The sequence below is a fragment of the Lithobates pipiens genome, unplaced genomic scaffold, assembly GCF_037356315.1.
Source record: "Lithobates pipiens isolate NorthernLeopardFrog02 unplaced genomic scaffold, aLitPip1_a1.2 Scaffold_19, whole genome shotgun sequence".
Taxonomy (NCBI): domain Eukaryota; kingdom Metazoa; phylum Chordata; class Amphibia; order Anura; family Ranidae; genus Lithobates; species Lithobates pipiens.
The window spans coordinates 151962698-151987206 of NW_027507764.1; the positions used below are offsets into that span (position 1 = coordinate 151962698).

Sequence of the window (24509 nt, forward strand, 5' to 3'; positions counted from 1 at the left end):
ACGAACATCTAGAAATGTTCAAACCCCCCCCCCAGCTCTCCTATACTTGACCATTGAAGACATACCTCACCCCTTCAGATGCATAACTCACATACTCCTTGCCGCAAGGCTCAACATAACTAGACATTGGAAATCCGACGCCAAGCTACTTCATCCACTAGTTGGAATGTTTTTCTTCTTTTTCTATTATACCTGGTGGACCCGTCCACCCTGTGGCACTAATGATCCCATTTGGGGTGCTGCTGGGAGGACGGAACTACTTTTACTGTGAATTTAAGTTCACTACTTCTCAACGCTAGCTGTGATATTCGTTTTATGTTGAAAGTTTGTTAACATGTTCAACTCTTTAATTGTAAACCCGTGTACCTGCAAACATCGCCGTACAATGTTAATTGTACAATGTATTCTATTGCAAAACAATACATTTTGAAAGAAAAAAAAAAAAAAAAGAAAATCTTGCGGCTGAAGCAAGCATTCGAAGATGCTCTCACATCAACCTTGTAAAATTTTGTGAAAGTGTGAACTGACGACCAGGTCGCCGCCTTACACACCTGGGAAACAGACTCTTGATGTCAGAAAGCCCAAGAGGCACCCACTGCCCTGGTAGAATGTGTCATGGCAGGAAAGGGAGGCGCCTGTCCCCTTATGGCATAAGCCTTGACCACAATCTGTCTGATCCACTGAGAAATGGTGGTCGATGAGACTGCCAGTCCCTTTTTCAGACCAGCCACCGATACAAACAGCGAGTCTGACCTCCAAAAAAGAGTCGCAGCAGGCAGATACAACCACAGAGCCCGGACCACATCCACGGAATGCAAAGCCAACTCTTTGGGGTGTGACGGCCGAGGACATAAGGGCAGAAGCACAACGTTCTCCTTTAGATGTCCTTTGGCAGAAACTAAGGCTGCGGACGCAGCACCTCTTTATCCTTGGAGGATTAATTAGGGAGACTTGCAAGACAAGACCGTCAACTCAGAAACCCTCCTGGCAGATGTAATAGCCACTAGAAAAACTACTGAGTGTCAATAAGGGAATCTCCCTAATGTTTTCAAATGGCGGTTTCTGAAGCACTGAGAGCACCAGATTCAAATCCCACGGAGAGGCCACATGTTGAATCCCCTGAACAAACGTACTCACCATTGAGTCGCTTGGAAAAAAAAAAAAAAAAAAAAGCCAAAAGCTGATATCTGGAATGTATAATTGACAATCCAGGGACAACGGAGATTTGTCCCATTTGGACAGGATACACTTTTGCAAGACTAGAGTGTGGAATTGAGCATACGTTACCACCTTGAAAGTGGCTACAATGAGACCCAGGACACATACAAAAAATAAAAAAAAACGCAGCAACGACTACCTGCAGGACACCAACAACTGCACCGCAGCTTGCCCGAAGGGAGAAAAGACTCTCGCCTCTGAGGAGTCCAGAAGCAGGCCCAGGTACTCCAGGCGTTGAGTCGGCACCGACTTCTATAGGTTCAGTATCCAAACTCCTGAAGAGTTTGCATAGCGATTGCCACAGCCTCCCTTAATTCTGAGGTGGAAGCTGCTCTAAGAAAGAGGTCATCCAGGTAACCCACGACTGCGATCCCTCGCTGCCTTAGCAAAGCCAAAATTGGGGCTAGCACCATGGTGAAGACCCTCGGTGCCGACACCAGGCCAAAAAGGGAGAGCTACAAATTGGTAGTGCGCGTCCACGACCGCAAAACGCAGAAACCTCTGATGCTTGATGCATATGGGGACATGCAAGTATGCGTCCTTGATGTCCAGGGATGCCAGAAAATTCCCCTGATGGAGTGCAGCGACCACTGAGCGAACCGATTCCATCCTGAACCTCTGTACCATCACAAAGCTGTTGAGGGCCTTGGGGTCCAGGACCGGATGAACCCCTTCCTTCTTTGGGACCACAAACAGATTTGAGTAGAATCCCTGAAACCTTTCCGGCGTTGGTACAGGTACTATCACCCCGCGCAACAGCAGGTCCTGTACTGCGCCGAACAGGGCTTCCCGATGAGCCAGAAGATGAAGGTTGGAGGGAAAATGTCTTTTTGGCGGACAAAAAACAAAACAAAAAACAAAAAAAACAAACAAACACTATCTTGTATCCTTATGAAACCAGTTTACGGACCCACTGGTCGGAAAGTAGGGAGGTCCACCAGGCTGCAAACTCCCGAAGGCGACCCCCCCCCACCCGAGAGTCAGGCGGGGGCAAACCTTCATGTGTTAAATTTGCTCGCAGGCTTGCAAAACCAGGGACACACTTGTCCCTCAGCAGGCACCTTGTCGGACTGGGAATGCTTACCCGACGAAAAAAAAGGAGGGCCCTTGCCTACGGCTTGGCTCCTTACTTTTTCTGGACTGTGGGAGCAACGTATGCTTACCCTCAGTAACATTCTTAATAATGTCATCCAGCGAGGCACCAAATAGCCTCTCTCCCTGCAAGGGCAAGTCTGCCAGTGTTTTCCTAGATGCCTAGTCTGCAGACCAGCATTTCAGTCAAATCAACAATCGGAGATGTCCATTTCTTCAGGAAACTCTCCTCAAAAGGGGTAACACCGCCATGCGTTTTGGGACGGAAACAGCCCGCTGCGGTTTTCCCCACTCCTTGTAAATAAACTTATCAAAACAACACCTTAGCCGTGCAGGCCTGCTTGTGGGACCTGAAAGGGACCAACACCTCTGTAAATGCCCCTGCCATATCCTACATCTTTAGGGTATCCCGCACCGCTGTAATAAGTGATCCTACAAGTGCCTTTTCCTGATCTGGAGTCATCCTCACTGTCCGAACGGCCCTGGTCCGCATCCTCTAAAACATCAGGGGGCCGCCTGTCACACAGCAGAACACCTTTAAATCTATTTACCGCACAATAGAATACCCTTCACCTGAAATGTAAAGAGCTTGATAATTTCAAAGGGGTTGATTAATGGCAGGTACCCATGATCCGAAAAATACTGCTTTTGAAAATAATCGTACAATAAAACTGATTGTTCGTACACAGCTTTCGAGAGCTGATCACGACAGTTCATCTGATATCAGATGAGACAAGCACAAAAAGACTTCTCGTACAATAAGATTTTCGTTTAAATCAGTACAGTTTTCACCTGAAACTACATTACACTTCTGAATTTTTGTTCGGTCGTACGAGAAATTTCGAAAACCTTTTCATTTTTGGAGGCGATTAGAGATCTTTAGCCACCAGTCAGCATTAAAATGCTTGTAAAAGGCTCACATTTTATTTTTTAACAAACATGCCTATACTTACCTGCTCTGTGCAAGGGTTTTGCACAAAGTGGCCCTGATCCTCCTCCTCTGGGGTCCCCCGGAAACGCTCCTGGCGCTGCCTCATTGAATGCCCCCAAGTCCTGCTGCTGCGTCCACTGGACAGACAGGACTCTGCCCCGCCACCTGTGTCACGGGATTTGATGGACAGCAGTGGGAGCCAATGGCTCCTACTGCAATTACTATCCAATGAAGTCTCGAGACAGTGGCTGGCATAGCTCTGCTCATCCTCAATGCTGGAATAATTGGGCTCAGGTAAGAAGAAAAACAGGGGGGTTGACGGGACGGGACTCTGGGGAGCAGTTGCACCACAGAAGGTTTTTCACCCCATTGCATAGAATGCAGTAAGGTGAAAATCCCTGGAGCTTTTACAACTCCTTTAAGACGTGCCCTGCAAGTTTGGATTTCACTTGTGGAAATAATCTGATAAAAAAAATAAAAATAAAAAAAAAACAACTACTCAAATCTCCCCCACACAAAGGGTTTTTTCCCCCTGATTCATAAAATGGGGGAGGGAGAAGACCATTCACCAGGCCACTGATAACAGCATTAGTACAATTGCAAAAAATTTTTCTAATGTCCCTATAGGAAGATTCCCCCTCTATTCTTGTTGGGACACAAAGTTGGGGGGATTTACTTTCACTTACTATGCTCTTTGGTTCTTTTAACCCATCTCATAACATAAGGTTTGGATATATGTTTTCTCCCTTAAAAATTCTCAACCGCAGAAACAATGCTTACCACACATTGTAATAGACAACCAGCCTGAACTTGGGACTAAATGACCTTACAGTATTAAAGGTCATGGTTCTGGATGCACAGATGGCCACTGAGAAATAAAGAGATGGCTTGCATAGCCCACTATGTGGAGGAATTGTGATGGCAGCACATAAACCATCCTGCTCAGGTCACAACACAAGTAGACCCTATTTAAAAGAACCCCCCTCCCCCCCAAACAAATACTCACATCACTTGAACACAATGCATGTGCAGGGCCAAGAAGGTTGGCAGTCTCTAGCAAATTGTGCGTGACTTTGGCAATTATTTCTTTCAAGGATGACAACTTTGCCTGTAACATAAGAATATCAATTGTAATTGTAATTGTCAGAAGCTACAGTGTGTTTGTAGATGCAGACTTTTTTTTTTTTTTTTTTTTATTAAAAACGTATTTCCCACAAAAGTATACAATTTTCAAAATGCACAAACATTTTTGGCACAGTCATGCCACATAACATAGGTGATACATACATTTCTAGGTCGATTACAGAGACTGTTGCTATGTAGTAACTTTTTTTTTTAAAGCATCAGCAAATTTTCCGATTATTTGCACTTGAGGGGAGTAGTGTGTATGTTCTGGGCCAAGCTAGGCAGTACATGACAGAAGGAGGTGTATTTTGTGGCACTATACACGTGTCAGATGTATTAAGCCAGCCGTCCAAACTGTTATATTTTGCAGGGCATTCTCTTAATATATAGGAGCTTTTTGTAGGGCAAAGTGATGTTTACGTCAGTCTTCCAGTCAGTCTAGGGGGGGAGTCTGTCTCATCCAGCGTTTAGCAGTTGTTTTCTGGGCAGAGAATAGGGTCTCATGCATAAAAATGTTGGTATATTTGTCAGTGTCTGGGAAAGTACCCAGTAGGCACGGTTTGGGGGTCTAGAGTCAACAGGGACCCCATGTTAATAGAAAGAGGAAGGGAAAGCGGGAATTTGTAGGTACCAAGGTATAGAACAATTACATTTGAAAATATAAAATTTTAAACAATTCTTAAAAAAAAAAAAAAAAAAAAACGCAAAACATTTACAAAATTCACATAAAATGTTTATTGCGATTTTAAATAAAATTTCAATTTTTTCAAATTGATTGTTTATTCTATACCTTGGTACCTTTAAAGCAGGGGTTGACAAATCTGCTTGGAATCTAGGAGCCAGCTAAAAAAGTTAGGAGCCAGGTCCGTGACGGCGATCTGGACCTGTCCCTGTCCTGACATGGAGATGAGCGAGGGGAAGATAGCCCCCAGCCCCCCACATATGAGATCACCTCCCATTGGACACACCGCTCGAGTGCTAAATGGCCGCTGTGATTGGCCATTTAGCATGATCTGTGATTGGCTGTATCCAAGGGACACGGCCAACACAGAAATTCCCCGATGCGCGCCCATGGCGGCGTGAAGAGGGGAAGTAAACAGGAGGATGTCCAGGGACGCCCTCCCGGCAATTGGGGTCCGCGCTGTAGACATCTTTTGTCTATAGCGCGGGCACGAAGTGGTTAACATACATACATACATACCAGCCACCACACTCATCGTTGGGCAAAAGGCGCCAGGCAGGGCTTTGAAGCTCCATTAGGATTAGCATTATTGGAAGGGGTTTTAATTTCAACATCCACCACATGATGGCGCCAGACTACGGAAAGACTTTAGAAGGCCGCAAAGCCGCGGCCTCAATTACTGGCCGACGCGGCCCGATGCAATCGCACGGCGGAGTTCGGGGTCCACACGGAGGCCGGATACCCCAGCTGTGTTGCCCCAGGCGCCAGTATGCAAATTCTAGTCGCAAATGCGACCTGGCGCCTGGGGTTTGTCGAGCCCTGCTTTAAAGTTCTGCTTGCCCTTCCTCTATTTACATTGAATGGGATGTGGTACCAAATTTGATTTCTTGTCACCCAGTTCCCAAATATACAGGGACCGCATTTTGTCATGAAGGAAATCTACCACCCGTTTCCAGAACCCTTGCATATATGGGCAGGATCAAAAGAGGGGGTAGAATATGCCCATTTCCCTATTACATAATAGGCCTGTGGAAGGTTGTCCTTGATCGAAATGTAGCCATTCTTACCGGTGTAAAATGTATATGTGGGTTAATCTGCAAGATTGCTGTTATGCCAGATGGGAGTGTAGTCATTATGTACGGGTATATCCATGTTGATAGAGACCAGTCTACATATGTTTCTGTAGTGGATTAGGAGGGAGTTGATGTTCTTTTTTGGTACCATTTTCAATGCCTGCTGCTATGGCGCAAATGGGATTAGGTTATGGGATTGTGGCTAGTTGAGCCCAGGTAGGACATAGAAGTGAGGTGAATCGCTTTCTGTCTGGTCTATATGGAACAGTTGGGATGCCAAGTAGTATAAACCGAAGTGAGGTAGGGCCGTACCAGCCAAATCAGTGGGGGTTTTTTTTTTTTAGTAGTCGCCATGCTAATATTTGTGCCAATTCTTCCCCCAAACAAAAAAAGGTTTGAGAATTGCATCTATATAGTTTTGATATTTCAGGGGTGTGCAAAAAAAATATATATATTTTTTTTTAATAGAGATATTAGGAAGGAGTATAATTTTAATGAGGTTAATACAACCTAGTACCCCAAGAGGAAGGTGCGCCAATATTTGGGTTTTAGATTTAATCGGGGCAAACAGTTACGCTCACCCCCAAGTGCCCGATACTATTGACATGCTGTAGGGGTAATTGGGTCTGTAGTTCGGTTTGGGGAGTAGGATCAAGTGGGAGAATTTGTGACTTCTCCCAGTTGATCTTGAGTCCGGAAAATGAGCCAAAGTGTTCAATTGTTCATAGAGCCTCAGTTAAAGAGGGACCTGCATTGGTTAGTGTAATATATCTCCATCCATCAGCGTACATGCTTATTTTTTTTCTTCTAGAGCACCCTATGCACAAGCCCTGCATCAATAGATTGTGTCCGATAGATATTGCTAGAGGTTCTGTGGCCAAGGCATATAGTAGGGGAGAGAGAGCAGCCCTGTCTGGTGCCTCTAGTTAATTCAAAGGTATCTGACTGCCATCCGTTAGTTGTTACCCTAGCTACTGGGGCCTGTTATAGTAAGCAAACCCAGTTAAGAAATTTGTGGCCGAAGCTATATTGTGCCAGGCATTTCCACAAGTAGTTCCATTTTGAGTCAAATGCCTTAGCGAGTGTTACCACTACCCCCTTTCCAACATTATGATGGGATTTGTATAGTTATGAAGTTTTCTAAGATTAACACTGGGCACCCCCTTCCTAACCAGACCAATTTTCAGCTTTCGGTGCTCACACTTTGAATGACAATTACTCAGTCATGCAACACTGTACCTATATGAAATTTGTCCTTTTCTCCAAACAAATAGAGGTGTATTTTGGTGGTATTTAATCACTCGGACTTTCAAACTCGGGATGTAGGGGAGGCATTTTTGAGGTGCCATCTTTTGTCTGAAAGCGCCTGAAAAACACCCCCGTGTGAGGGGCCCAATAGTTGTCTTGTGGACAGATTCTCCCACCTGAGCTGTGGATCTCTGCTGCTCCCATTTGGCTGCAGATTAATGCTCTCCTTGCCCAGCCTGTCAGTTTAGGTGGACTGCCATGTCTTGGTAGGTTTGCAGTTGTGCCACACTCTTCATTTTCCAATGATTGAACAGTGCTCTGTAAGATATTCAAAGCTTGGGATTTATTTATTTTTAACCACTTGCCGTCCACCCTATAGCAGATGCACAGCGGCAAAGTGGTTTCAAAATCCTGACCGGACGTCATATGACGTGATCAGGATTTTGAGCCGCTGCGTGGCCCCGGGGGCGTGCATCGCGGTGATCATTGTTGCGGTGTTACGGTGATCGTTGTTACAGTGTGTCAGTACCATTGTCCAATAAAATAAATGTTTTTTGGTTGCAATATGAAAAAATGTGGAAAATTTCAAGGGGTATGAATGAAGGCATGAAGCCACTGTATGAACCAGTGGATGAATGCACAGTATGCAGCAGATACCAAGCACCTGACACACCATAAAGTATGACCGGTGAGTGGGGTGGTCTACTGTCCTCCACGAGTATACACCAGCCATCATGAATTAGGTGCATCTTCAAAGCAGGGCTTAAGGAAAGTGGGAGGAGGAGAGAAGAAGAGTTGCAATTTAGGGATATGCATTAGCCACAATGTTTTTTTACTCACCTCAGCTTGAGTGCTTCCCTGTTGAAGGGTGAGCTTTCTTCTCAAAAGAAAGATTTCAAACATCAATCTCTGCTGTTCCCTTTTAAAATGAAGGACGAGATCCTGAGCTTGTCTGGTCTTAAACTTTTCAGCTTCCAGAGCCAGAGCTAAAGCGTGGTTATTGGACTGATAGCTCTTTACAGTTATAGAATTATTGCCTAAAGAAAGTAAGTAGTAAACATTATGTACACCAAAGTGTTTATGCATAAACTATTTGAAAAAAATAAAAAATCTTACCGATGATCTTGACTTTTGAAGATAATGCTTTACCAACTGTTGTAACCTTTGCTAGTTTTTTCGTTCTCTTTTCTTTCATTCGCTCCTTTATGTCTTCAAGGCTATCCTGAAAGGATTTTTTTAAACACCTTTCCTTTGCCATGGTTTTCTTCCCGCACTGTAAGAGGAAAAAGGACATTATGGCAAAAGTATTTAGAGCATAACTTCACAAATGGCCACTGACCTTGCCTATAAATGGCCTTTGCAGTAAGGAGCACATGGAAGGGCAATGCATACAAAACCAAAGAAATTGCAAGCTTAACTCACCAGCCTGCAACCAAATTATCCTGTCTTATACCCTGTACACACGGTCGGACTTTCCGCTGGAAATTGTGAGATTGGACTGTGTTGTTGGAAATTCCGATTGTGTGTGGGCTCCATCTGACTTTTTCCCCGTTGGAAATTCCGACAGAAAAAGTTTGAGATCTGGATCTAAAATTCTCCGACAACAAAATCCAATTGCTTCCGATGCACAAAGTGCCACACATGCTCAGAATAAGTTACAAGACAAAAGCCACTGGCCTCTTTACGGTCCTGTTGTATGTGCTTCAAGTCACCTCGTTCCGAACGATCGGATTTTCCAACAACTTTGTGCGACCGTGCGTATGCAAGACAAGTTTGGGCCAAAAGCCATCGGGGGTGGGGAATCAGAGGGGTTTTATTGGTGGAATGTCCGGCCATGTGTACAGGGCATAACAGTAGGCGTAAAAATAAAAAAAAAATTAAATAAAAACACCACAGGGGTTTTGTTTGCACACATTTTCAAATACATGCATAAGTTACAAAGCCCCATCAAGGCACCCCAGTATTATCTGTAGTCCCAAGTTTTGAGAGCCTTTGCAGTGGAAGCACACACACATTAAAATGGATAGGCAAAGGGCAGGTGAGCCTGGAGGGAGCCCGCCCCACTTTAAAAAAGCACAGGGGCGCACTGAACACTTGCTTGCTTTAAAAACAACCATGCTCATTATACTCACTGTGGAATTCAGCATTCTCTCCCCCCACTGCTCCTGAACTCTCCTTTGTGTCATTTTATCAGTACATGTACACAGGGTCGTTTACAGTCATTTCTAGCCAGTTTAGAGGCTTTTTTAATTTATTTTTTTATCCAAAAAAAGGGTTCAGAAGCTGAGAGTTTAAAGGCAAGTCAAGTACCAAACACTTTTAAAAATGTAGCTAAATGCGGTAACTCGTGTTTAGTTTACAGGCAGTTTTAATTTTCGGCCATTTTGCAAAAAAAAATAAAATAAAAAAAAACAAACAAAGGGCTTCTCAACACAAACGTGACAAAACAGACATTTTAAAACGTGGGTTACTATCTGTCAAGTTAAAATTGTTCAGGAGAGGTTGTAAAAAACATCCCGTGTACATGAAGCCTTATGCTGTATGCATAGATCCTTCCCTCCTGTGTTTTACTAAACACAAAACTGTATCTGGGGAAAAGGTGTCTTATGCTGGAGAGAACATTTCCTGTTTCACACACAATTTTACTTTCAAAAAGAGTTTTATTGAAATATATCACAACAAGCATATGACGTCAACAAATTGTACACTACTTGCAGGGCGACATTAAGTGGTAGAGCAAATTATGCCTCAACACACTGAACAGTCAAAGGAGAGCATGGATTGCTAGTACAACAGATCGTGGGCCTGGTGCCGTCTGCTGTATACTACGAACTCCGTGTGGTTAGGTCCGGTAATTCCGGAAGTATTCCCCCCCCCCCCGACACCCCTATGGGCTGTGTCCTGGGGGGACGCGACACCAAAGAACAATGGAGAGATAAGTCTGACCATAGGTAAAACTTAGTCCCATAATGTAAAAAAAAAAAATAAAAGAAAAGAGGTAACTGAGTAAAATATCCAGAAGCTTCAGGTGAATCACAGCTAACTTACATATGATATACAAGAAAGAGTACTTTAAACCAGTGACTTTCACTGCCAGCTCCGTCTGGTCTGGGTGTGATGCACAATGAGGTTATGCAAGCTTTATACAGCTTGGGTGTATTAACCAGGAGGACCAACGTTTGTTGAATCTAGGTTCTGTCATGTTTATTTTAGAGAAAAGATATTCCATGCGACAATGATCATTAAGGGTAGCTATAAGCTCATTAAAGGGTTGGGGGGAAGGGGGTTTTTCCACACACGAGCTATGAGCAGGCGTGCTGAGATTAGCATGTGGTGTACTACAGGTAAACTGGTGGCGGGCCAGTGTTGGGAGTCCAGACAAAATAGAGCCATTCGTGAGGTCAGCTGATGGGGAGAATTGGTCAAGGTTAGAGGTCTATCGATATGGGTTTTTCTCTGGCCGAAGCCGATATTTAGAAATCATGGCAGCCGATGGCCGATATATGATGCCGATTTTTTGGGCCGATATGTTAGGCCGTTTTTTTTTCATCCCCCTTCATCTCATAAAACCTAACAGACACCTTTCCCACTGGGGCGTTTTTTTAGGCGCTTTTGGGCTAAAAATAGCGCCTGTAAAGTGCCTGCAAAACGGCTCCCCTGCAGTCTGTGTGAAAGACAGAGTGCTTTCACACTGAAGCGATGCAAGCAGCACGTTTGGAGTGGTGTATACCGCTTCTCCACCACTCATTGATATTAATGGGCAACACTGCCCAAGCGCATGCAATGCGATTTGGCAGCGGTGCTTCACGGGCGCATTTAACCTCTTCTTCGGCCGCTAGCTAGGATTATATGCGCCCCACTAGCAGCCGAATAGCGCCGCTAAAATGATGGTAAAGCACTGCTAAAACTAGCAACATTTTACCATCAACGTCTGCCCGCTCCAGTGTGCAAGCAGCCTATAAAATAAAAACAAGTACTCAATTTTTTATTTATTTTTTTTCGTCCAAAAATGGACCAACTTAATTTTTTTTTTAAATAACTTAGTGTATTTTTTTCCCCCCCAAAAAATGCATTTGAAAGACCTCTGCGCAAATGCCGTGTGACATAAAATGTTGCAACAACCGCTATTTTATTCCCTAGGATCTCTGCTAAAAAAAAATCATACATACATACACACATACACACACATACACACACACATACACACACACATACACACACACATACACACATACACACACACATACACACACACATACACACACACATACACACATACACACATACACACATACACACATACACACATACACACATACACACATACACACATACACACATACACACATACACACATACACACATACACACATACACACATACACACATACATACATACATACACTTTTGGGGGGGTTCCAAGTGATTTTCTGGCAGAAAATACAGGACTTTTACTTGTAAGCAACAAGTGTAAGAAAAGATTTAGTCTTTAAATGGTTAAACTGAGAACTTCTACACACAGATGATTTCATTCAAGTGTAAACATTGTATCTTTCTGTTCTTTTCTTGGCAGGCTGCCCAGAGAGGAGGAAAGACGTTTCTATGACGACTCAGGCAACTTACACTGACTTCTATTACAGAAGTCATTTCCAAGTCCCGCTGTTCTAAATCGGCCTTTTTATCAGCTCAATCGGCCGATGAATTAAAAAACGGCAGATATCGGCCGATATATCGGTCGACCTCTAGTCAAGGTCTGTACCAGAGAGGAGACTTGGTACCAAAAGGACGCGATACCGGGCAGCTCCACCAGATGTGGAACATATCCCCGGTTGAGTTGCAATTCCTCCAACACTTTGGAGAACGGGTGGGGAAGATGGTTGCTAACTTGTCTGGCATGTAATACCACTTATGGAACAGTTTCATGATAGTTTCCCAATGCGTGACATTTTTGGAGAGGACTAGTGGGGTACGTAGTAAGCGATGCCAATCTTCTGGGGGGAAAGAGTGTTGCAACTTGGATTCCCAATAGATGATATGCGAAGGTTTAGAAGACGTGGTAGGCCTAGAGAGAAGATTGTAAATGAGGGATATGCCCTTGGTAACACTAGGGGAGCGGTTGTAGTATTTGAGAAGTTCCTTGAAGGTGGGTTTCTGAAGAAATCAAAATTTGTGAGAGAACATGTCTGAGGTATATGTAGAAGGCTTTATGCGAGAGTCCGAATTCCGATGTCAGCTGTTGAAAGCTCTTTAGGTCCGACCCAAGGTACAGAGCTCCAATGGTTTTGATTTCGGCTGCATGCCAATGCTGGATAGAGAGATCTGGAGACAGAAGTTGTAGCGCTAGTAAGGGTAGACTTATCAGTGAGTCTCTATGAATGCCCCGGTGGGCCTGACGTATTGCAGTCCATTGCGCTAGACAAGCACGTACTGTAGGAAAGATAGACCGTGCGATAGGATGGGACAGCCAAATCGCTGCTAAGGTTAATTGTGGTTTATCTGAGAGTGCTGCCACTTCTATTTGGTGCCACCTTGCGTTTGGGTCCTGCGACCATAGTTGCTTCCCTTGATCTAGAATGACAGCCTTGTAGTATTTTTTAAACGTATGGTGCCCCCATGCCTCCTGAGAACGAAGGTGTGCATAGGACGGAGGATTTCAAGCGGGGCTTACGTCCTGTCCATATGAATGAGTCAAAGGTACGCTGTATTTTAGATAGGTCTGCTGAAAGAATTGGGAGTGGGAGGGTCCGAAAAAAGTAAAGCACAGGCGGGAGGAGAAACATTTTGGTTAGAGCTATCCTACCAACCCATGAGGCTTTTATGGAGGTCATATTCGAGGTCAAGTTGTTCAATTTCACATACAAAGAAGCAAGATTGTTTCGTAGCAATGCTGAGGAGGGGGGAGACTAATTGAATGCCCAAATATAACAGAGGAACTGGGGGCCCAGGAGAAGGGTGACATTTTGGAGATGTCCGATTTAAGCGCTGGCGAGATCTCGATGCCAAGCATGGCAGATTTCGAGTGGTTCAATTTGTACATTGAGGCCTCGCTAAAATTATGCAAAACTTCAGTCAGGGCAGGCAAAGACTTTACTGGGTCAGTGATAGCTATGATGACGTCGTCCGCGTAGAGACCTATCTTATGACAAGTATCTTTCACATTGATGCCTGCAATATGAGGATGTGAGCGAATCGATTGTGCCAATGGTTCCATTACTAGAGCAAAAATCAAGGGCGAGAGTATCGTTAGTGATTTTTAAAGGGGTTGGAAAGAATGCCCGAGGTAAGGATCCTCACAGTAGGTGAGGAGTATAGGCCTAGGATAGCTCGTAAGAAGTTGCCTTCTACCCTAAATTTTTTCAGAACTGCTTTGAGGTATCCCCAATGGACCCTGTCGAACACCTTCTCTGCATCTAACGAGATCAGCAGAGAAGGCGCTCGACCGCGTTCCGCCCAGTGGATAAGATCCACAAACCTACGGTTGCCATCGGAGGCCTGACGTCGGGGGATGAACCCTACCTGATCCGGGTGTATGAGGTGTGTCATGTGTTGTGATAGTCGGGTGGCCAGAAGCTTGGCATACATTTTCAAGTCTGTATTAATAAGCGAAATAGGGCGGTAGTTAGCTGGGTCATGTGGGGCTTTCCCTGGTTTGTGTATAGTGGAAAATGACCAGTTACACTTACCGGTAACGTCTTTTCTAGGAAATCTTCCAGGACGGCACACCTGACGGCACACCTGAGATGACTGGTCCACCTGACAGGAAACACAATCAACAACGAGTTTAAAAGTCCCCACCCCTCCCTCAGACCCTCAGTTATGGTAAAGAAAATCCCACACCAGTGTCAGAGGGAACATTCTGTGAAGAATTAATATATCACCAATAAAACAAGGGTAGGGAGTAGGCCTGCCGTCCTGGAAGATTTCCTAGAAAAGACGTTACCGGTAAGTGTAACTGGTCATTTTCTCCAGTCATCTTCCAGGACGGCACACCTGAGAGGATAAGCAAGAAGTTCAGGCCTACCTTTAGGGCGGGACAACCGCTTGTAGGACCTTCCTGCCAAATGCCAAATCCTGAGGGGACAACAGCTCCACTCTGTAGTGCCTCAGAAATGTTCTATGGCTCGTCCATGTTGCTGCCTTGCAGATCTGGTCAATTGAGGCGCCTGCCCTCTCTGCCCAGGAGGTCGCTAGGGATCTAGCTGAATGCGCCTTAAGGCGGGTTGGTACTGGTTTACCTGCCTGTCTATAAGCGATGGATATGGTCTGTCTAACCCATCTAGCTATCGTAGACTTAGATGCTTGAAGACCCTTTTTCTTCCCTGAAAAAGTGACCAATAAATGACTGGATCTCCTAAAGTCCTTCACCCTTTCTAAATAGACTAGGAGACAACGCCTGACATCTAAGAAATGAAATCTTTCCTCTTCCTTATTCTTAGGATTCTGGCAAAAGGACGGGAGAATAATCTCCTGTGTTCTGTGAAATAATGAAGCTACCTTTGGCAAATAAAGAGGATCCTGAGTGAGGATTACCCTATCCTCTAGGATGCGCAAAAACGGCTCTTTAATCGACAGAGCCTGTATATCACTCACCCTCCTGGCCGTAGTGATAGCCAGGAGGAAGGCCAACTTAAATGATAAAAGCTTAACCGAAATTTGAGCCACCGGCTCAAAAGGCCCCCTTGTTAGGGCATCTAATACCAGGGACAGATCCCATGGAGGGCAACTGACCGACCTAACTGGAACTACCCTTTCCCTGGCCGACAAAAATCTTTTTATTAGCGGCTCCTGTCCTAGCTTCCTATCAAAAAACACGGACAGGGCTGCCACCTGGACCTTTAGGGTGCTAACTGCCAAACCCTGGTCCACCCCCTCCTGAAGAAAGTCTAGGATGGTGGGTATCATCTGGAGAGCCCCCTCCTTAGACTGTAGCCAGTGGGAGAAGACTTTCCAGACCTTTGCATAAATCTTTCTGGTGACGCCTTTCCTACTGAGGAGAAGAGTATCTATCACTTTTTCCGAACAGCCCCTGTCTCAGAGTATTTCCCTTTCAATAGCCATGCTGTCAGAGAGAGACGACCCGGGTCGGGGTGAAAGACTGGACCCTGACTGAGTAGGTCTCGTTGCACCGGCAGACGCAGCGGGGGAGCTATCGCGAGACTCTGAATGGTGGGAAACCAAACTCTCTTGGGCCACCAGGGTGCTATCAGTATCAGGACTGACCTTGAGTAGGTTAATTTTTGTAGGACTCTGGGAAGGAGCACCAATGGGGGAAAGGCATAAGCCAGTCTGAAATCCCACACTTGTACAAGAGCGTCTATCCCTTCTGCTTCTTGATCCTTGTAAAGGGAGAAAAACCTGAGAACCTTCGCATTCTCCCGGGAAGCGAACAAATCTATTTCTGGCTTGCCAAAATGTTTGCACACCAGGAAGAAGATTTCTTTGCTCAATCCCCATTCCCCTTGAAGGATGGGCTGTCTGCTTAGAAAATCTGCTTGCAGATTGAGTGAGCCCTTTATATGAATCGCTGACAGTGAAAGGACCCTCTTTTCTGCCTTCACAAGGATCTGTTGCGCTAACCGTCTTAGTTTGTCCGACCTTGTCCCTCCTTGGTGGTTTAGGTATGCCACCGTGACCAGGTTGTCCGAGAGGACCTGAACCTCCCTGTCCTGCAGTTCCTTTCGGAAATAGTCTAGGGCTTTGCCTACTGCCAGAAACTCCCTGAAATTGGAAGACTCCCTGGCTTGGCTGTGGTTCCAGGACCCCTGGGTATATCGGTCTCCCAGATGAGCCCCCCAACCCCAGGCGCTGGCGTCCGTGGTTAGGACCAAAGGGTTTACCTGAGACCAGGGGCGACCATTCAACAAATTCTGTGGGTCGAGCCACCACCGCAGAGAACGAGATACCTCCTCTGTGATGGGTACTCTGTTCTCTAATGTTTCTCTTTTTCCTCCCCATGAGGCAAGTAGAAAAGACTGAAGCTCCCGAGAATGGAGTTGTGCCCAGGTTACTGCCGGAATGCAGGCCGTCATGAGGCCCAGCAATCTCATTATATATCTCAGAGAGGCTTCTCCTCTTTCGAGAAGGGTGACAACCGCATTCTGGACCTTCGTTACCTTTTCTGTTGGTAAGAATACCTTCTGTGCCTGCGAGTCTAACAGGTAGCCTAGGTATAGCTTGGACTGAGATGGAGTCAGTGAGGACTTCTCCTGACTGACCATCCAGCCCAAGGTCTCCAGAGTTTCCAACACGATGTCTCTGTCTATTACTGCTTGCCTCTGATCCACACTGTAGATCAGCAAGTCGTCCAGGTAGGGTATTAACCCTATCCCCTGCAGGTGTAGGTATGCCACTACTTCGGCTAACACCTTTGTGAATATCCTTGGACTTGCCGCCAGCCCAAAGGGAAGAGCCCTGAACTGCCAGTGTTGTATCCTCTGCTGTATGCAAACTGCGAAGCGTAGGTACTTCTGGTGTTCGGGAGCAATGGGTACATGTAGATAAGCGTCTTTTAGGTCCAGGGTGACCATAAAGACTCCTCTCTGCAGATGCTTTCTTACTGAGTAAATACTCTCCATCCTGAACTTCTTGTGAAGCAGGTAACGGTTGAGTCTTCTCAAATTTATTATCAACCGAAATTTTCCTGAGGGTTTTGGAACCACAAATACGTGTGAGTAAAAACCCTGGGTAAGCTGATTGGTTGGTACTGGAGTAATAACCCTTTGCTCTGCTAGCTCCTTTAGATTTTTCAGTAACCCTTCTGCCTTGGTTGGGTCCCTGGGAGGAAAAGTAACCAGAAATTCCTGTGGGGGATGGGTCTGAAATTCCAGTCTGTACCCCACTTCTAAAAGGTTTAGAATGTATGGACTCTGCGTAATCCTTTCCCACTGTGGAAGGAATTCGCTGAGTCTTGCGCCTACCTTTACGGTGGCGTCATTTACCTTCTTTCTGAGAGGCTCCGGAGCTGGAGAAAAGAATTGCACTTTTTTCTTTTCCTTTCCCCAAGTTCCATTTCCTCCTTGGTTCAGTTTTCCCCTTATGATGGGTCTTTGAATAGGGGCCTCGAAAAAATTTCTTACCCCTTTCTTTCTTGGGCCTTACAGGAAATTTCTTGCCCTTCTCCGTAGATCGGGACAAAACCTGATCTAGGCCTGAACCAAACAGCAAGGAACCCTCAAAGGGGATGCCGCATAGGCGAGACTTGGAAGTAAAATCCCCATCCCAGGTCTTGACCCATAGAGCTCTCCTGGAAGAGTTCAAAAGTGCTGCTGCTTTAGCTGTGGTCCTAACAGTTTCTACAGCTGCATCTGCCACATATGCTACTGCTCGACTGATTACTTCCAGCGAGTCTACAATCTCTTTAGCCTCCCTACTGCGGGAAACATGATCCATTAATTTGCCCAGCCAGGTGTCAGCATTTCTGGCTACACAGGCGGAAGCTAGGGCAGGCGCCATTGCTGCCGCATTCGCCTCCCAGGCTCTTTTGAGTAAAGTTTCCGACTTTCTATCCATCTGATCCTGGATATTTCCGGAATCTTCAAAAGGACAAATCGGACCTCTTAGATACTTGCGCTAAGGCTGCATCCAGGCGAGGAGCTTTAAAAAATTTTTCCTCCTCCTCATCTTTAAAGGGACACCTCCTTTTCCAAGCTTTCAGTTTGAGAAGCTTGCGTTCAGGTTCCTTCCATTCTCTAAGGATTATCTCCTTCAGAGACTGGTGGATGGGAAAGGTCTTGGTCTGTAACCTTCCTAAACCTCTATATACTCTATCTTGAGCTGAGACTTGAGCAGAGGGAACCTGAATATCTTCTGAGGCGTAAATGGCTTTTAATAAACCCTCCATGTCCTCACTCGGGAACAAAAATCCCCCAAGCTTAGCCTCCCCCTGGCTATCTTGGTCTGAATCTTCCTCTCCAGAACTACAATCTGGTACTTGGCCTTCCTCCACTTCAGATAATAGGGAGACTTGGCCCTGGGAACTTTCCGCATAAGATGTGGAAAGGTTTTCCTGTAACTGAGGAGTCTCTCTCTCTGACGGTACTTCCTGCAAACCCTTCACAAGGGTGGACTGAAAAGTTTGAAGGGTAGCCAACATTTCTGCTTGTAAGGCCCTACATTCCTTCACGACCTGAGCGGTCTCCCTGCCTGCGAGCTTGATGATACATCGATCGCAGAAAGGTTTGGAGTGGTCTTGTGCTAACTTAGCATTACAGTAACCACAACGCCTGGACTTTGAAGTAACCTTCCCCTTAGACCTAGCAGCTGACCCCTGGGCAGAGCTTTCGGTCCCTGGGAATAGTCAAAAAATAGACAATTTAGCTACACAAGTCCTAAAAGGGGCACAGGAGCTCTACCCCGAGAACCCTGCCCCTAAATAAAGTTGGATCACTCACCCCCAGTGGCGACCTCAACGATTGTCTGCTCAGACTGACCTTCCTCTTCCATGGCGATTTGCTGCCCTGCAGGATCACTGGATCAGGTCTCGAGCATCCCCTTGTTGTCTTTTCCAAGTGTCAGGAAAGCGTCTTGCAGGACGAGGAGACTGGGTGTATTACAGCACACCCGTTCTGTTTGAAAAAACGCGCCAATCGGCGCCATCTTTAAGGAGGTCCGTCGCCCGGAAATGACGCACGGCCTCTTCCGGTCCTGCGCACTGAGGCTGGAACGCACGCCGGTGCGTCCAGCCATCTCAACTTCCGGAACTCGATACCCGGAAGTGACGCCCTTGGACTTCCGGACATGCGCTGTGGCGTTGGAACGCACGCCATCCGTGTCCGCATAAGGAAAGGCATCACCTCACCACTCCACCAACGAATGTGCAGGTAGGCCAATACAACAGGGGAATAGCCTACTGGGACAACTCCTCTGTCCCACGAGGCTCATACAAGGCTCCCTAAGGAGACCTTGAGTGAGGAATACCCCCCCAAGATTTCTCCTGGGGGTATACAAGGGAGCACCACAGACCCTGTCTGTTCAAGTCCCTAAAAAAAAAGAACCTCACGAGAAAAACACGGGGTCCCAGACCCCAAGGAAAAAACTTTTAGAAAGAAACTTGGTTTCGCTGTCATCCTGTGGGAAACACAATCAAGAACTGAGGGTCTGAGGGAGGGGTGGGGACTTTTAAACTCGTTGTTGATTGTGTTTCCTGTCAGGTGGACCAGTCATCTCAGGTGTGCCGTCCTGGAAGATGACTGGAGAAATAGTGGCTTCTATAGGGATCTCCCCGGTGGCTAGCATTCGATTAAAGGAGTTACATAAATGTGGGGTTAGTGCATCAGCAAATGTTTTGTAATATTAGTTTCCAAAACCGTCTGGTCCCAGGGCTTTATGTAGTGGAAGGCCTTTAATTGCATTCTTAATTTCCTGGGGCGAAAAAGGTAAGGCTAAGTCAGCTGATTGGGAAGGGGATAAGGAGGGGAGAGATACGTTAGAAACGTCTGAATAGTCACATTAGTGGGCTGTGTCTCAGTCGCGGAGTCTTTTAAGTTGTATAACTGTTGATAAAATGAACCGAAGCAATTGGCTATATCCTTGGGGTTAGTCAGTCTGTTGCCCTTAGGGTCTATTAAATATGAGATTGTGGATTGGGCTGTCCTACGTTTGGATTGTTGGGCCAGGGTTTTCCCTAATTCATTACCCTGCGAGTACCAGGTTAGCTTAAGTTTTCGCAAGTAAAACTCATGTTTGTTCTTAAGGCAAGTACTCAGTTCTGACCTCAGTTTACCTAGTTCTGCGTGGGTGGAGGCAGAGGGTGAATGCATATTACTTTTCTCTAGAGACTTTATTTTGTCTAGGAGGGTGTTAAGGGTCACAGAGCGCTTTTTCTTCTCCTGAGCCCCCTGGCATTCCAACATGTAGTGTGATTGGAGACAGATTGTTGGTTCAGAGTGAAGTAATCATCTATGGCAGTTTTGACCTGTTTCCTAATGTCCTTGGTGCTGATCAGGTTGGCGTTTAAACGCCATACTGTGAATGGGGTGGTAGATGGAGAACCATTGAGATGGGGGCATGATCTGACCATGAAATTACCCCAATCTTGGTGGAAGCAACGGCTTGTAGCAGCACTTTGGATGTCAGGAACAGGTCAATCCTGGAATACGATCTCTGGGCGTTAGAGTAGAATGTGTAATCTCTCTCAGTACCATGTTGACACCTCCAAGGGTCATAGAAGTCTTCTAAGTGTAGAATGGAGGAGAGGGTGGTGGACCTTCTCCTGCGGGGTGGGGGGGTTGAGGAATCGTGTGTGTGTGTGTGTGTGTGTGTGTGTGTTTTCTATCACCGCATTGAAGTCCCCGCATAAAATGATTTGGTCTTTCGGATAGTGTTGTATTTTGGCAAGAATGGATTTAAGAAAGGGCTTTTGGTGTGAGTTAGGAGCATAAATGTTAACAATTACCAAGGGCTTGTTATTAAAACATGCGGCCAGTATTAGGAATCTTCCTTCGGGGTCTTGTTCTACATTGGAAACTGAGTGCTATCGTGGATCGCACTGCTATCAATACTCCAACTTTTTTGTTTGTGCGGGAGTGGAAGATATGTGGGTATTGCTTATTAGTACATTGTGGAGGGTTCTGGGAGGACAGATGGGTCTCCTGTACGCATAGAATATCGGATCGGGAAGTCATTGCTTCCCTCCATAAGAGGGATCGCTTGAAAGGACTATTTAGTCCCTTAACGTTAAGGGATGTGATTGTAAGGGACATGAGATACTAAGAGCAGTTGTCAAGATGGTACTGAGGTTGACACCCTTACGAAAGGGCAAGTAGTAGTTAGGTACACAGTGCAAACACAAAATCGTAGACTTTTAGCAGAAATGAACAGTTGTAACAAAAAAAAAAAAAAAAAAAAAAAAAAAAAAAAAAAAAAAACACACACACACCCCCAACAATAAGGCAGTATAGAAAACAAATGGTGCTGAAGCTTCTATATCGCTAACCGGGTGATATAGAGGCGTAAGTCACTCAATTAAACAGTCCCTTCAGGAACAATGGGTGGTGAAAATCCAATATATATATATATATATATATATATATAGTTTCCCACAGAAAATAAGACCTAGCATGATTGTCGGCGATGGCTGCAATATAAGCCCTACCACGTTTCCCCGAAAATAAGACCTACAAGGACTTTAACTGGGGCTTATATTGCAGCCATCACTGGCAATCATGCTAGGTCTTATTTTCGGGGAAACAGGGTATATACAGACACACTTTGCCTTCAGATTTACTTCAAATCGCATGAAATTAAGTTTATGTAACCTGCTCATTTGGAGAAGAGAATTTTTTTTTTTTTTAGTAAATATTCTCCTTTAACCACTTCCTGCCGGTTTATAAGGGGCCAGTGGCTGGCTAGGAAGCAGTGTGATGCACGAATCAATGCACCACACTTTCCTTTTTTTAACCAGCTTTATTTGAAGTGCATATCTCTGAATATCTGCAGTGTGAATGGGACACATAGGAAACCATTGTTTGCTGCATCTCTGTGTGGCAAAACATTTGTCACTGCACACTAGGGCTGAAACAACTAATCGATTAATTTCATAATCGATAAGTTATCGATTACTATTTTCATAATCGATTAATCAGCCAGTAACATAATGGAGTTAAAAAAAAAAAAAAAAAAAAACACACACACACACACACACACACACACACACCTAAAATGAGTCCTTTATAGTACAAAAAGAGCAAATAATCGCTGCTGTAAATATTACTTTCACAGTTCTACAGTAAAAAATGAACCCCTTACAGTAGTGATTATCTGCTTTTTTTTACTATAAAGGGCTCATTTTAGTCTTTTCAACCCCGTTATGTTACTAAATGTCTTAGACCTGGTTCACATCTATATGTTTATTGGTGCTTTTTGCAGAAACGCACTACAGTTCGTTTACATGGTTTCCTATGGGACACGTTCACATCTGTGCTTTTTTTTTTTCAGCCGTTGCATATTTGGAAAGGGTCCGGGACTTTTAAACGCAAAATGGTGCTTCTTTGGTTCAATATACTTCAATGGAGAAGCTGCAGAAAAGCATGTAATGCGTTTTTGAAGCAATTAGTGTTTAATCTGCCCAAAAAAAAAAAAAATGCAAATTGCAGTAAAATCACGTGCGCAGAAATCAAACGCACAGCAAAAAGCACCACAGAAACAGATCAAAAGCAAACTGCATAGGTGTGTACCGAGCCTTATGCTGGCCACACAGATCAATTTTCAGATGAGAATATTCAGACGAAAAATCTTTGTACATTCGCTGAATGAAAATTTTGTTTGAAATTTTCACTTGGTTTAACATCGTTTTTAAAATTAATGTAATTTCTGAATGAAAACCACATACAATGCCTGAAAACTCCTTTGACCGGGCAGTTTTCTATTATTTCCAAGTTTTCCCATCACTGTGGTTGAAAATGAGCGTCAATTTGCCCCACTTTATTTTTATTTTTTTTTAAGGTTATTAACCGATTAATCGAAAACAATAATAGGCCAACTAATCGATTATGAAAATAATCGTTAGTTGCAGCCCTACTGCACACAGAGTGAATTGGGCCTTAAAGCGACTAAAAAAGGGCATTTTTTTTATTTTTTTATTTGTTTACATGTCTATACTTGCTCTGTGCAGTGGAATTAAAGTGGTGTTCCGGTCTCAAAAATATATATTTTTTTAAAAGTCAGCAGCTACAAACACCGTAGCTGCTGACTGTTAAAGCGGTAGTAAACCCGCACATTTTTTTTTTTTTTAAACCTGCAAAGCAAAAGGCATAATGAGCTAGTATGCACCGCATACTAGCTCATTATGAAATACTTACCTTAGAACGAGGCCCCGACATCTGGCCCGATCCACGCCGAGGGAGCTGACATGCTCCCTCGGCGTTTCTTCCAGGTATCGCGGCTCCGGCGCTGTGAGTGGCCGGAGCCGCGATATCGTCACTCCCGCGCATGTGCGTGGGAGATTTCAGTCCGGCCACTCGGCTGCTGCCGGATTTTGACGGCGAGAAACCCCTTGTGCGCATGCGCCGCTGCAGTCAGCGGCGCATACCGAGGGGAATATATTTTTTTTTACCTACAGGTAAGCCTTATTATAGGCTTTCCTGTAGGTAAAAGTTAAAAATGTGGGTATACAACCACTTTAATAAGGGCACTTACCTGTCCAGGGAGGCCACAATGTCAGCCCCCTGAGGACGATCCATTGGATTGTGTGCAGGCGCCACCATTCGAAACTCAGGTAAACCGGTAGGGGAGCCTTCAGCCAGTTTCCTACTGTGAATGCACGAGTCTCACAGTGCTTTCTGCCCCGTCTTCTGGGACACACATGTCCCAGAAGGCAGTGGGGAACAGAAGGGAACGATGCCCTGGGTCGCGGTGAGATAGGACAGTAGTACACTCAGTACTAAAGAAAAAAATAAACCCACACCATTATCCAAAAACTAGTGGTGGTCTTTCCTTTAAGATACAGTTGTAAAAGTGGGTCGAACCCCACTTTAAAGCGCCCCAACCCCACATGCAGGCAGTGATTTCACCACACATGAAGTATTGTTACAAATGTCCAAGCGAGAGCAATAATTCTAGCACTAGATTCACATGCAACTCTAAACTGGTAACCTGTAAAGGCTTTTAAAGCGTCATCCATGGAGATCTTTAGGTAGCGCAGATCAACAGGCATGTGCAATTTTAAAGCGTGACGTGTTGGGTAATTACTTGGTGTAATGCCATCTTTTACCAAACAATTGGTTATTATATTGTGTTCACTAAGACTCAGTTCACACCCAGGCATTCTGGATCACTGCAAAACACAACGCGATCCCGTTACTTTTAAACGGCCCTCCAATCACAGCAAAAATTTGGCTGCGAATGTCACCAAACAAAAATCGATGAGAAAAAATAAATAAATCACAGGACACCTTTTACTCAAAAGAAGTTTCGGAAATTTTGGACAGGCACCGCGTGTATTTTTCAGACAGCAAAATCACCCCCGATTGGGGTGCCATTGTGAAGCAACGGGATCGCAAGCACACTCCCCTGATTCGGGAACCACGGCAATTCAGCCCACAATCCAGAGTGCAAGCGTCTTGTAATTATATATATATATATATATATATATATATATATATATATATATATATATATATATATACACACACACACACACACT

At 44.9% G+C, this 24509-nt stretch overlaps 1 protein-coding gene across 2 annotated transcripts in view; it reads right to left on the reverse strand.

Moving 5' to 3' along the window:
* The window catches only part of SGO1 (shugoshin 1), a 67125-nt gene that overhangs the window by 42033 nt on the left and 583 nt on the right, over nucleotides 1–24509 (reverse strand). For both annotated transcript variants that reach the window (XM_077491410.1, XM_077491409.1), the window contains exons 2-4: nucleotides 8486–8642; nucleotides 8210–8406; nucleotides 4248–4349 (exon numbers count right to left, since the gene is read on the reverse strand). In XM_077491410.1, the coding sequence (XP_077347536.1) occupies nucleotides 4248–4349; nucleotides 8210–8406; nucleotides 8486–8627 (441 nt within the window). In that variant the 5' untranslated portion in view covers nucleotides 8628–8642. The remainder of the gene's footprint in view (nucleotides 1–4247; nucleotides 4350–8209; nucleotides 8407–8485; nucleotides 8643–24509) is intronic.